This window comes from Botrytis fragariae (genome assembly GCF_013461495.1).
Source record: "Botrytis fragariae strain BVB16 chromosome Unknown tig00000795, whole genome shotgun sequence".
Classification (NCBI taxonomy): Eukaryota; Fungi; Ascomycota; class Leotiomycetes; order Helotiales; family Sclerotiniaceae; genus Botrytis; species Botrytis fragariae.
Window position 1 is genome coordinate 239,477 of NW_023501011.1, and position 14,011 is coordinate 253,487.

At 44.2% G+C, this 14,011-nt stretch overlaps 5 protein-coding genes across 5 annotated transcripts; 3 read left to right on the top strand and 2 right to left on the bottom strand.

The window, feature by feature from the left end:
* Positions 1-524: 524 nt before the first annotated feature.
* Bfra_007003 (uncharacterized protein) lies at positions 525-2,168 on the top strand (the record flags this gene model as incomplete). Its single annotated transcript, XM_037337374.1, has 6 exons — positions 525-663; positions 714-863; positions 919-1,481; positions 1,588-1,665; positions 1,759-1,815; positions 1,887-2,168. The coding sequence occupies 6 exons, from the start codon at positions 525-527 to the stop codon at positions 2,166-2,168; spliced, it is 1,269 nt and encodes a 422-aa protein (XP_037186754.1).
* A 1,038-nt stretch (positions 2,169-3,206) lies between these two features.
* Positions 3,207-4,353, bottom strand: Bfra_007004 (putative pirin domain protein; the record flags this gene model as incomplete). Its single annotated transcript, XM_037337375.1, has 2 exons — positions 3,207-3,765; positions 3,822-4,353. 2 exons carry the CDS (start codon positions 4,351-4,353, stop codon positions 3,254-3,256), a joined length of 1,044 nt encoding a protein of 347 aa, XP_037186755.1. The 3' UTR covers positions 3,207-3,253.
* Positions 4,354-4,874: 521 nt separating this feature from the next.
* On the top strand, positions 4,875-8,310 carry Bfra_007005 (uncharacterized protein; the record flags this gene model as incomplete). Its single annotated transcript, XM_037337376.1, has 7 exons — positions 4,875-5,413; positions 5,481-5,605; positions 5,696-5,782; positions 5,920-6,416; positions 6,469-6,848; positions 6,893-7,105; positions 7,155-8,310. The coding sequence occupies 7 exons, from the start codon at positions 4,875-4,877 to the stop codon at positions 8,308-8,310; spliced, it is 2,997 nt and encodes a 998-aa protein (XP_037186756.1).
* Positions 8,311-8,682: 372 nt separating this feature from the next.
* Positions 8,683-9,471, bottom strand: Bfra_007006 (uncharacterized protein; the record flags this gene model as incomplete). Its single annotated transcript, XM_037337377.1, has 1 exon — positions 8,683-9,471. The coding sequence occupies one exon, from the start codon at positions 9,469-9,471 to the stop codon at positions 8,683-8,685; it is 789 nt and encodes a 262-aa protein (XP_037186757.1).
* An 893-nt stretch (positions 9,472-10,364) lies between these two features.
* Bfra_007007 (putative galactose oxidase kelch beta-propeller protein) lies at positions 10,365-13,574 on the top strand (the record flags this gene model as incomplete). Its single annotated transcript, XM_037337378.1, has 1 exon — positions 10,365-13,574. One exon carries the CDS (start codon positions 10,365-10,367, stop codon positions 13,572-13,574), a length of 3,210 nt encoding a protein of 1,069 aa, XP_037186758.1.
* Between the last annotated feature and the right edge of the window lie 437 nt (positions 13,575-14,011).

Genomic DNA, 14,011 nt, shown 5'->3' on the forward strand with positions numbered 1-14,011 from the left:
GTGGCGTCGTGAATATTCTCACGATGCGTAATTCAGTGACAAACTGTGATATGTGGATGGGTTATGTTTTGATTTCACGGCTATCTTGATTGGTCTTTAGCGAGTTCAAGTGCATTCTTCAACCAAAACACACATTCTCCTCCTAGCAGCATCTTGGCAGTTATGCTACCACTAACAAAATCAACACTACAGTGAAGGGAATCTCGGTACAAGGTCCAATAGAATCTCTATCTTGTGATAATTCGCCATCAAGCACGAGATTTTTGTAGTCTGTTTTGATTTTACATTCCCATGTTTGATATTCCGCCCATGGCGGAGATTCATTCCTAACAGCTTTGATGCTCAACAATGGGGCTCGAATTTGAATCACAACACTGAAGAAATTGAATATATAATCACGATGCAATTCCTTCTTTCCTTCTTCTCGTACATCAGGAACCAACTTGTATACACTCTTTCTTCCAAGCAATAAATAGTCTTCAAGACATACCACATTCACTTACTTGAAATTAAAGTTTTTCATCATGAAGACCCAAACAATTCTTTCAATTCTTTTGGCTACGGCCCATCTCGCTGCTGCTCAAGGAGGACCAATTCGTGGACCTGGGGACACTGATGTTGGAAACAACGCTCCCCAAGGCGGAAACAACAGTCCTCAAGGTGGTAAGTCTTTTAAATTGCGAGACATCTATGATCCGACATACTAATAACAGTAGGATCGAAACCACAACCACCAGCATCAAAAGAGACTACAATCTCTGAGGCTTACGGATCGTCAAACTCCGGAGCCAATCAACAAGCAATTTGCGAGTGTTACCCAATTGATGGCTCTGACGCACCAGCTCTGACTGCGGCTACCAGTCGTAAGTGATCCCTTCTTATTCCGCGTTAAACCACAACTAGTAACATGATTTTCAGAGGAACAAGGTGCCAATTCGGACAGTGGTACATCATTCACGCACATCGTAGATACTACTCCTCCTAAGAAGCAATCGAAGCGACAACGTGGTGGAGACGCCACCGAAGAGGAAGATCCTGAGGCACAAAACGCCGCAGGAGGAGGGAAGCCAAAGCCTAAGCCTAAGCCAACCAAGCCAGAAGAAGCTGCTGCTTCAGCTTCTGTTGATGCTACTCAAGTCGGTATCAATGCTGCTGGTGGTGCCGGCTCTGCTGCAGGTCCATGGGGAGCCGTCTCCTATGCTGGCCCCGCAATTGGTGCCAACTATCAAGATATTGATGGAAACTGTGTTTGCCCACCAGGTCAATCTCCCCACAAGCCAAAGGGGCCAAGCGGAGGTGCTCCCGCAGAGGAAGGTGGTGCAACTGGCGGCCCATCGACTGGCGGCCCATCGACTGGCGGCCCATCGACTGGCGGCCCATCAACTGGCGGCCCATCGACTGGCGGACCATCAGGCGGACGCCCAGAAGGAAATGGCAATGAGAGCGGAAACGGAAATGGAAATGGAAATGGAAATGGCAACGTAAGAATGTTCAATTTCATGAATCAAGAATTCTCTTTGAATTCACACCCAACTTTCTGCAATCGGCTCTGAATAGCTTAACAAAGACTGAATGATCATATTATAGGGCAACGGCAACGGCAATGAGAACGAGAACGAGAACGAGAACGAGAACAAAAATGAGAACGAGAACGAGAACTTGAATGTAAGAAAATTGCAGATCTCTAACTCCCTTTCTACTTTCAATACTCCTTTCCACAAAAAACTTCGTGTTATACTGACGAATCATTCGCAATAGGCCAACATCAACAAGAACGAGAATGTTAACATCAATGGCAACGCTAATGCCAACATCGTAAGTGCACTCATTTCACTGAGATTTCATATCCTTGATCTCTCGTTATGAACAGTTACTAATGCAAATAGAACAAGAACTTGGGACTCAACTTTGGCAGCAACAGCAATGGATGGGGATCATGGTTCGGAAGCAAGGCCGCTGCCGTCGCTGCTGACCCCGCCGCCTCCGGTACTCCAGTCGCCGCCAGCGATGCCTCCGGCATTGTCGGTGCCACTGATGCGTCGTTCGTCCCCGAAGCCTCCACCGGAGACGTTTCCGGTGTTGAGCAATTCACCGGTGCTGGATCCAGCATTGCTATCTCCGCATGGGGATTCCTTGCTGCCGTCTTCGCCATCGCCAACGTCTTGTAGATTGAGTATTAGTATACTTAATCGGTCTCTTCGTTTGTCTGCGCGACTGTTGGGCTTTATTTTTATTTTTATTCATCGTGGCTTGCATGTTTGGTTTGGGGGTTATTTCGATTCGACAGCAACACGTCTCTAAGATTGTGTTTGCATTATATTGGAGATAGGCAGAAGAGGCATTTTTGTGATTTTTAATCTTAATTGAAAAGCAGTTATTGTTGAATTAGTCTGATATCCGTGAATCTACGAGATGACTTTGCGTGATTCGTGGTTTTAGTTACATTGCTTGACTTGTGGGAAGTTCACTGGCTTTACACAACGAGCTTCTAACTTTCATCCCTTGAGTACTGTTCTTTTTGATAGCAAATATATTCGCCACTTCTATGTTCCCATCATCAATTTTCTGTCTTGGGTCAAGTCATGCATGGGATACCATTGTTGAGATAGAACATTCTGTGTTTCCTACTTTAAAATCATCAACTATTTCATCAAATCTGCTTCCAACGCTAGAAACAGGTTTCAATCAACTTTGATCGGTACTCCACTTCCTACTGTAAACTATGGATTCAGAAATTCTCATTGACGACTATGATAAGCGGCATTAGATAAATTTATTCCACTATTACAACTTTTCTGTGGGTGACATGATCCTGTATGGTATTTTAGTTGCGTCGTAGCTTTCACAATGTAGCTAACCAATTTCTCAGACTACGCTTCTTGGCGGAATTGGATGTCCAAGTGATATTACTACATACTCTCCTTGTGCTAATATATACTATGTGGCCAATAAGAATTGTCCCCGCCAGAGTTAGGTTATAATTCAAATGAGAAGAATACCATCTGTGGGATGAGATGATTTATCCAAGATTGGCCTGTGATTCATCAACTTTGACATTGACATAACGCTGGTCGTCTTGCATGTAACTTTACTTCCAAGTTCTGGAGGTGTCGACCGCGAACTCATCAAGATATGTGTAGTTACGCTGAGGTCACTAAAAATTTGTAACTTTAGGCAATCAAAAATAAGATCTTAAAGTGTATGCTAAATAGGTATCAATATATACAAGCCATAATTTAACAGAAGAAAACGTCTAATCGCTGTCCAACACAATGACTTCTGCCTCGGCCTCACCGATGCTTTCAACACCTAGAATGTCTCCTGCCTTGACACCTTCGACAAATACTCCGTCGCCCTCTGAAAGAACAGCTCCTTCTCTACCGTCTAATCTGATTTTTGCGTTACCTCCCTTAGTCATGGGAACGTGGATATAAACTTTTCTGTTCTCGGTACTCTTTGTTGCCCCACCACCAACAGTCCATTTGAATCTCTTGTCTACTCCAATGATTCCAGCAGCCATGACAAAATCGGCATGTATAGGTATAGTATCTGGGAGTGTTGGTTCTGCAGCTTTCTCCTCTTCTGCAGAAGCACCGGGACCAGCTTTCAATGGTGAGAGAATTGGTAAGAACGCTGATCGCTTAGCGTCTTCAGAGAAAGTTTTTGTGTGATATCGTGGAGTTAGTGATCTAGCCCAGGGAAGGGCCCAAATTTGAAGGAAGTGAACCTCCTCCTTGGATTCGTTTTGTTCCGAGTGCGCAATGCCTGCGGGGTATCTAGTTAGCATAAACTCTAATCATTCAAGAAAATTATAAACATACCACTTCCACCAGTTGTAAACTGAACATCTCCCCTCTTCATTCTGTAAAAGTCATCTCCCTCTTTTCCCTCGGCTCCCTTCTTGATCATACTATCTCTGTGAGTCAATTCTCCACTCAGAATATAACTGAAGATCTCGGCATCGCGGTGAGGGTGTGTAGGGAATCCTGTGCCACCAGCGACACGATCTTCATTGAGGACTCGCAAACTTCCAAAGTTTTGGAATTGGCTGTCATAGTAGTTTGCGAAACTAAATGTATGGTAAGAGTTGAGCCATCCGTGATCAGCATGCCCACGAGCGGAGGATCTTCGAGGGGTAATTTTAGCGTGTGAGAGTGCTTTAGACATTGTTGATTTGATAGCAGATGAAGTGCTCATAGAAGACTGAGTTGCAAGTGAGTCTCCTGGTATTTGGGTCGCTGATCTATTGCTTGTGAATATTTGAAAGATCTGTGATAGTGAAGTACTGCTATTGTAAAATAGTATTGAAATTGATGCAATGAAAATAGATGACAAGAGAATGAAGAGCTTCATATATAGACTTCCGGCACGTCTGCTGGAATGTGAGAGATGAAGAAAGATATACTTTACATGAAGATGAGGAAATGATTACTTATTGATTTGATATTTATTTCTTTGATGACTTTTAACTTACTGATAGCCACTGGGCTAGTCGCTGCGGATTGATTTTTGATGCTGATGAAGGTATTGTCAGCAACTTATTCAGCAGACTAACGATGGAAGCGCTAATCGTATCGGGTTAGCCTGCCGAGCACAGTGAATGATATCATCAAACACGTGAATACGCGACTGGTCAAACTCAGGTTCATTGATATCGCGTCTTCCACGAAAGTTAATTCAGTTTGTGAACAAATACTTTACCGTTATCATAATCGCTCAACGCTCTTGATGCGTTTGATTCAAGGCAAGTCACCTGAAAGAGGTCTTGTTCGATTATCTGCTAACAATTGTGATGATTTTGCAGACTCCGAATGTCATAACAGTATTGCTGATCATTCTTGATATCTGTAAAAGAGTTCAACTCGTGATCAACAATGCCTGGAGATCCTGAAATTTGGGAGGTCAGTGATGATTCCTCCACATCGGGAACCGATACGGAGAACGATTCATTTCATTCTTTCGACAGACCTCGCAGTAACTTGAATGCACCTTCTGTGAAAACCCAAGAAGATGCATTTGTGAAATTGAAAACAAATCTCCGGGGTCATTTTGACAATATAGGTATTGGTACTTCATTCTCCCATCAAGGTATCTTTCCGAACGCACCCAATCCAGGAATTTTTCTTCACGGCTATGGTACAATTGGATTCCCACTCACTGAGCATGACTTCGAAAGAATAATGGCAGCAAGCGATTTGAAATCTGGCGAGTCCCCTGGAGATACAATTACTCCTTCTCATGTATATACCATTCCCGGCAACAAGATATCTACGAGAAACCCCGCTTGGACATCAGTGGTTCAATCGATAGTAGAAAAGGCGAAGGTTGGGCTGGGATTGGAGGATAAGAGTGCTCATGCAGAGCTGTGTGCTCTCGTGTATCACTCACCTGGAAGTACAGCAGAGATGATCAAGTAAGTTCTGAGGCCCTAAACTTATTTTGAGGTCCTCACAAGTTTACTGGGTTCTAACAAGCTATAGCTCAGTCCGGATACCATCCAGACACAACTTTGGAATATTAGACATCATTCTACCATCTGCCAGAGGAAGCGAAAAGTTCATTCTTGAACACAATGGGAAGAAAGTCCAATTTCAGAACAACGGATGTTCCGAATGGGACTGCTCATTTCTTTCATGGTTTATGATACCCTTCTTGCATTGCCAGTAATTCAAACTAACCAATCTAAAGTTCACAGATGTATCGGTGAAGATTACACCATTATCCTCAGACCATCGCCTTATCCTCAGGTATGATCTTCAGCATACCCTACCAGGAGAGACTAGTAAGTGGAACCAAATTATTTGATGTCCCTTTCCAAGCTCTCATTTGCTTTCATGTTTTCAATATCGTACTCCTACTTAAAACAAGATAAATAATCAGACCAGGAGTCCAATCATCTTCTGACGTACCACATCTTAGGCTCTGCTACAGCTTTAGAAACTTCATTATCTAATCTACAGAACATGTTGGAACCCTGGACAGAAGACGGCATGTTAGTTCCAGGAAACGTACTGGGATATGTGCTTTCAGAAGCCGACCAATCTGATATTTCCCTTCACAAGCTCCACGGAAAGGATCGTCTTATTGTCCATCAGCTCAAGGAAGTTTGCGCAAGAAGCAATTTTGAGCTCTACTTGGCAACGCTACAGAAAGAAGCCAGTGGCCCAACTGAATCTTCTGGACATGACTATTATGGTTATGATGAATCAGTCGACGAAAGTCACGTCATGGTGGAAGTTGAGGAGGAATCATTACATCTCACCAAGCTTGTGAATCTCGACGGTGAGGCGCTACGTGCAGACTGTGGACTTTTTGATGAAAAAAACCTCATCAATGATGACGATCCTTTTGACGGTGCCTGCACAGATTCAGAGAACTACGACGATGAATACATGACAAAATATTACGGTGCTCCTGTAAGTTCATTTGCTAATAATTATAGACAGTCAGACGGCTGACAGTGCAAAGATGGTAGTCCTCATACCTCGAGCTTCTCGATTCCGTTTCATATTAGGCGAATTAGGTAAATGGGACAGTGACAGAAACGAATGTGTCCTCAAGTATATGGCAGATTTGGGGGAAATCGCTTCCGAATCTTCTGCCGCTGACCGGGAAGAAACGAAAAAAGTATGCGAAATGGTACTTGCGAAAAGCGAAAGCTGTTGGCCGACTAATGTCCTGTCGGGATTCTCGCATAGGGTATATCTCTTGGTAATCAGCTCGATAATAGACCTTGATGACAAAGTTCTTCTTGAACGCACGTTACCAACTTGCTTCTCAGGTCCTGAATATCAGCCGTTACTAGCTAAATTGAGGGAGAGAAAGGGGCATCTATGGATACTGGCTAGGTATGTTTCAACCAGAAGTGCTAATATTGACTCGCTGATGGTAGTATTGGAGCCGAATCATATATTTCTACGATCACAACTCTCGATAATCGGTGCAAAGCGATTGAAAATCTATCTCAATATCAAGTGGAGACTGATTGGTCTTCCAAGCAATATGAACTAGCATTATCGACATGTGCGCAATATCTGAGTGTATCCGATGTGACACAATTGATTCAACTAGCAAGAGTATTGTCTGAGAAACAGATCATTGAAGTGTATGCTCGTTATGATTCTTTATCGAGGAACTCCACTAATTGAAGTCAGTTTTCTCCCAGCCATCGGACCGTGTCTGAATAAGCAACAAATGCTGTGCTCAATCTTGACGCATATCTCAAGAAGTCTTTCATTAAGCGAGCGCACACCGCAGCCACTCGATCTAGTGTTTAAAGAAATATTATCAACTAATATTGGTAGATTGGACATATTGAATCTCAGAGACTGGCCGGACGACATTCCCTCAGCAGAAGGCGAGGCTGGCTACCATGCCAGCTACCCGCTAGTTAGAACGTGGCAACAGCGGAAGTACCGGAGTACAGCCCTCGTTGTTTGTCGGGCTTACCAAAAAGAGATGTTCCTCGAGCTCGAGCATCTCTTCAGAGGACTTTGCGACCAAGCTCAATCTGTGAAATGGGCATCTTTTAATGATACATTCATGCCATTCCTCGAAGCTCTGGCTAATTCCATACGCAATGTTATCCCAACCGCATTCAAGGCGCCATTATTCAAGCAATTGTTTCAGACCATTGTCAGCTCGTATTTCATACGTTATCATGCAGAAAAACCTGTCAAGCCCGTAAGATGGACTCGCGACATTCGAGGATGCAACTCGAACTGCCCAGACTGCAAATTACTAGATGAAGTTTTATTAGACCCTACTAGACAAAAGTACGTGTTCTATTTAAACGAACAAAGAAGACAGCATTTGGAAACACGACTTTCCTCAGATGTCCAGAATGGGCTCATCAAGACTTCTATTGTTAAAGATCGTAGCCCGCATGGTTTGGTGATGGAAAAGACTCGCGATGTTTTTGCCCACAAATTACGCACTTGGTCCCTGGCAGCAAAAGAATCAATGCTACGTATCGAAATGCTGGGTGGAGACGTAATAGAAATCTTGTCAGAGGAGCATTACGAAACGCCATTATCCGGTATGTCAAAAGCATCCGATGTTAATATTCAGCAGGCCAAGAATGACATTGCTAAAATCACATCTAAACACCGAGCCACCTTAGAAGTCCAAAAGTCTTCTTCATCCGAGAATCTGACTTCCTCCAGCGGTAATACGATTAGTGGTATTGGCATGGGCGAGAAGAGAGGCTTCTCTTCAGATGTTTCCGCCACCAGTGGAAATCCTGTATCTGATGGAACACAAGCAAAGCGACTTCCAACATGGAATCAATGGCGAGAGCCCACCAAGTAATGCCTTTGCCGTTCGGTTATAAATGTTGTTGGCATCAAGATTGTTCTTTTGGAAAAATTTCAGCCTCTCATATTTTCTACGATAATCGAAGGGATATTGGCATGTATTGTTGTTCTGCGAGAGATACTTAGGGTAGCTAGGATTGCTGGGGAAAGAACTGATGTGTATAACTATGTAGCAACCAATCATCGATGTTATAAAAACCTCATTATCAAAAATTATTGTGCCGTCTGATGTGAAAAATGGTGCACTTTGTATGTACACCTATGACATAGCAATGAAAATCCGAATTTTGGCAATGAAACAATTCCTCAGACAGATTTAGCTGACTGAAAAAGCGAACTTTTGTCTCAAGTTTCAACTTCCCCACACCTATAGTTTCGACTCGTTCTTGCCCCATACAGGCATATCCAATTCTGTTGTGCAAAGAATGAAAGTATCCTTCAAACTTCCCACCCTATGTCTGTGATTTACTTCCTGATAATCTTCACTGGCCAACATATCTGCAAAATGTTCAATACTCGGGTAATGTGCTACCGCAACCTCGTCCCATTCGCCTCTTTCTTCTGAGTCTCCCTCATGTATCACAGTCCCCATTATTTTGGCAATACCACCTCGTTTCGAACCAATGGACTTTGCAAATTCGGCTCCATATTTCAAATATTCCTCTTTGAGTCCAGGTTTGAATGCAAGGAGATTGAGCATAGAAACTGCACCTCGCCCTTCTTGGTTTCTATAGGTTTTGATCCATTCCAGTAATGGAGGAGAAAGCTCGAGGGATTGAGCTGAAGCTTTTGCGTGATAGTTGTTTAAGCTTCCTGTTAGAGGCGGTGTGTCTTCCGGTCGTGGATCGAGCAGTCTTCTATTCTTCGACGCAAAATCATGGAGTAATCGTGAAGGTATTCCTGCTGTCACCTGCCATTGATGAAGGATAAGCTTTTGTAGTGAGGCTGGAAGAATGTCTGTATTGGGCAAGATCATCAGAATATCCCAATGGATATTACGTGCGATAAGTGGGTCGATCGATATCGATGTTGGAAGGACGATCCAACGAACAACCCTACCAATTGTGAGTGGGGTGAGAGAAGTCGTTGAAAGGGCTGAGAGGAAATCGGGAATGGTGACGGAGAGAGAAAGCAGATGAATTGTGCAGGCTGGCATGCTTGCTGTGTTGTATGGGTAGAGTAAATGTGGTATGTGCCACCACTTTGGATTATATACCTCGAATGGTATGTATGAGAGGACAATGATATAGTGAAGGAGATTGAAGGCAATGAAGGGAGATGTTGATGTTAGAATGATAATGCGTCGTGGAATTCATCACAACAAGCTCAATCCAACGGTACGATGCCCCTCACTAGATAAGGCCTACAATTGGAACCGAGGCACAGACAGCCCCTTCATTTTTTAGCCGTTCTTTCCCCAGCCCTTCACGCAATTCAATCAAGCGTCAGAATCAGCCCATTGAGTCTGAAAGCTTAAGGAATTCTTTTCTCAATCACATTCCGGTATGGCTTCACGAAAATTGAGATGATGGACAATCAATGGACCAAAAGTAGTCGATGTCTGTGTGTAAAGTATATCAGTATCTCATGATGGAATAAGTTTCCGCAATGTTGTTCTCACATGCATCCAAGGCTACTAGGACAAGCATCGATGGAGCTAATCACGGTTATCACTAGGTCAACGAATAGGAAAACTTCCCTCCATGTCAATAATGTTCATGGCTGGTCTGGAACTCGTGTTTATCGCCAAAACGGGGCTGGATACTGGGTCACACTAATGTTTTCATGGAGATGTTTTGTATCACCTACGGTTCGATACACACGAAGATTACATCTGAACGACAGTATACCTCAATTGAAACCTGACTGACAAGAGGGCTGGCTTAAGGAGAATCAGTGCTGAGCTGCACAGCTCTCCACTCTCAATTGGAAATTCTTACTGGCGACAATAATGTGATTAACAACAACAAGTAGAATAGCCTCCGCCAGCATTTTTATTCTTCAACCTTCATTTTCGGATTCAGATTCGGATTCAGACTCAGATCCAGCATGAAACCCGATTCATCGCCTGTCCTTTGGACATTGATAAGTCTCACAACTATCGCAAATTCGCAGACCTTACCATATAATCCTACCACGATACTTCTTCCACCGAGCGCGAGCCAGAGGAACGACACTGCATTTATCTTCCTCGTCACCTCTGAATCAGACACTCGACCCGAGTTTTTATCTCTAAATATATCTTCAACCTTATTCGCTTCGAATCTCACATTAGAACCCTTCACACCTAATCTTTCGTTTCTCGACAACAATACTGCTTTTATACCTACGATTGGGACGAACGGCGAAATTTCATTGCTTACTGGTTCTTGTTCAGAATCTGCCAGCACTGAGTTATGGACTTATACACCTGGAAATGAGGCTGTCGGGAATGGGACATGGGCGAAAGAGACAACTGTTGTGGCCAGCGATGTCTCCTCTGCTGGTCGCGCAGGCGCGCAATTTTTGTCGGGTGGATTCCAGTTCTCTACATTAGTCAATGCAAATGCTTCATATACGGATATCTATATCTATGGTGGCATGTGTCCCAGTTCCTCGGCGAATGTATCGACATGGCAATCGAACGCCAACTATACGAACCATATGATGCGAATATCACCTGGATCGACAGATTCGTACAGTTTGGATTTAACTGCTAATAGAGGAGCACCTGTTGCTGAGGCGGGATTTACTATTACGCCTCTACTTCCTGCGTATTCGAATGCGTCGGGGATTATGACACAAACTCAGAATTTTATACTTCTTGGTGGACATACACAAGGCGCATTTATAAACATGAGCCAAGTTGCTATTTGGAGTCTTCCCGTGGAGAGTTGGAGTTTTGTCACAGTCAGCCCACCATCCTCAACAGAGAGTTCCAATACAGAATTGACAGTAAAAAGTTCAGTAACCAGTGTCGATAGCCGTTCAGGGCACACGGCAATATTGACAGAAGATGGATCTAAAGTCATTGTTTTGGGCGGATGGGTTGGTAGCGTTAATCAAGCTGCCGATCCACAATTTGCTATATTAGAACTTGGGACGGGCTATGGAGGAACTGGTCGATGGAAATGGTCGGTACCTGCGGATCAGCCATTTGGAGACGGTATTTATGGGCACGGTGCAACAATGCTTCCTGGAAACGTTATGATGGTACTGGGTGGATTTAATATAACAGCCACGAACAATATGAAGAGAGCTGTTGACACAACTGTCCAACCCATGTTTTTCAATGCTACGAGCTCCACTTGGATTTCGAACTACACCAATCCAGCATATGTTGCGGCTAATGCTCGAAGCAGTTCTTCTTCGTCCTCGGGTTCCTCAAAAGTCAGCCTTGGCGTAGGACTCGGATTAGGTATCGCTGCGTTCATTGCTATCGTTGCAGGACTTAGTTGGTGTTTGATTCGCTGCAGAAGGAAACGCAGAGATTCGAGACGCGAGGGTAAGGAAAAAGACCTCAGGTCTCTTGGCTACAACGCAGCCACTGCATACTTAGGCCCACAAGAGATGTATCAAACTCATAATTATTCTGATCGCCAAAAACATTATTATGACTCGGGAAACGCAGCGGGGGGGTATGAAAGTTTGTATACTGGCGAATATGGCGCGGGAGAGATTGGCTCTCCCACACTTCAACCTCGGCAAATACCCAGGAAAGCTGTACGAAACAATCGAGGTCTGTACCAGCCCGCTTCGACCTTCGACCCTGGTGCAGTAGCTGGGAATGCTAGGGCAGCCAATATTGGTGCAGCTGGGCCGATACATCCAATATACGAAGCAGACGAGGACGCTGATATAATTTCCCCTATTGAAATAGGTATTGCTCTTCCATTCGAAGAAAGCGACGCTTACTTTGGTGCGAAGCGACGATCGGATCCTTTCAAAGATCCAGTCACTCAAAATTATTCAGTACCTGTACAATCCAACAGCCAAAATGTCGCCATGCCTGTCTCGGAATCCCCGGCGCAAGAACGAGAACGTGAGATCGAAGCATGGGTTGCAGACTGGGCGGCTGCTGATGCCCTCCTTCATGCTCAGGCCAGATCTCATTCAACTGTTGGGAGAAGTTCTCCTTCTCGACGGGCAAACTTAATTACAGCAACTGGTCCAGCCTCTGTTTCGGGGGAACTTTCTGAAGATAATGCTCGAACAGCCAGTAACCTTAGCGAGCAAAGTATGGCCCACACCGCTGTTACTTTAAGTCGATCAGGATCCAGTTCCCTGGGAACAAGATCAAATTCACTCCGAGGCTATCTAACATACGCAATGAATACCATTAGTCTAGGCAATGCTACTCTGAGTCCGATGCCCGACAGTCCTGTCGCACAAAATGCTCAGATTTGCCCTCCTGGGAGTTCCGGTAGCGAAAATACAGGTTCAACTTACACCACCGCCCATACACACTCTAGCTTTCCCACCCTGCAGGCAGAAGCAGCAATGCTACTCCCTCGTCCAGAGCAGTTCGCTGACCGGGGGCTTCCGTCCCCTACTGAGTCCTCTTTCAAATCGTCACCGCACACACCCACTAGGACGACACATGATTACATTGGCAGTCCATCAAAAAACAAGCCCATAGGCCTTGGTAGACGTGGGTGGCTGGGAAGTCTACGCAAAGCTTTTAGACCCGAAGGTGATAATGCGGAAACTAGTCTTACAGATCGAGAGCCACTTCCTCTTCCAATTGGTGTCGATAACTCGCCAAGAAGAACGGTGAGTGCTGGTGCGGCTTTATGGAGGAGGAAACAGGGTAGAGGGGACTGGGAGGATAGTGAGAAGATTGGTGCCAAGCGTGGGAGATCCAATTCATTTGTTAATGGCGGCCGGTCAAGTGTACAGATTTCAGGGACTAGTGAGGCTAGAGGGCTTGTAAATGGGATCGATGAAGATGAAGAAGAATGGGATATTGAAAGAGCGATTGAGGATCGGGTGGTACAAGTCATGTTTACCGTGCCTAAAGAGAGATTGCGCGTCGTCAATCATGATGTTCGTGAAGATTTGAGCGAGGGAGGGAGTATGAGAGGAAGAAACATAGGAGCTAGTGGAAGCGGAACTCTAAGTCGAACCCCTAGTGAAATCTTGAGTATCGAAGATGGCAATAAATTAGCCAAAACGGAAAGCGCAGAGAGCGGGAGGAGCAAGGGTCGGGTGAAAGGCAAAGGAAAAGTGTCGGAGTTGGTTGAAATGCTCGAGGGTCGTAGTAGTCCTGAGCGTCAGTGAGTTTGTATTTGTATTTTTCGGGTATGATGTGTACGATTGATGTTCTTATGCGACTTGGGGCATGATTAAGACCCTCTTTTGATTTTTTAGCGGCATTGGGTATGAGAGGTGGCTGGGTTCTGTCCGCTTTTGGGTACTAGAAATGCGTTTCTCCTGGGATCATTTGTGCTTAAGTTGAAGACTACATACCCGTTGGACAAGATTCTACTTTTGAGGTGCATGATTGAGATTTTCTATCTGTCAGTCACTACTAATATATTGTTTTTATGTATGTACTTAAATCTATGACATATGGAATTTAAAATATGTATTTAGATTCACTTCAGGTCTACAAACATGATTGTAAAATCTTACATTATTCAAGAATCCCAAGGAGGCTGAACTTTTAAAATCCAACAGTTTGAGGTAAATTGGATAGTATTCTTAACGTTATAACG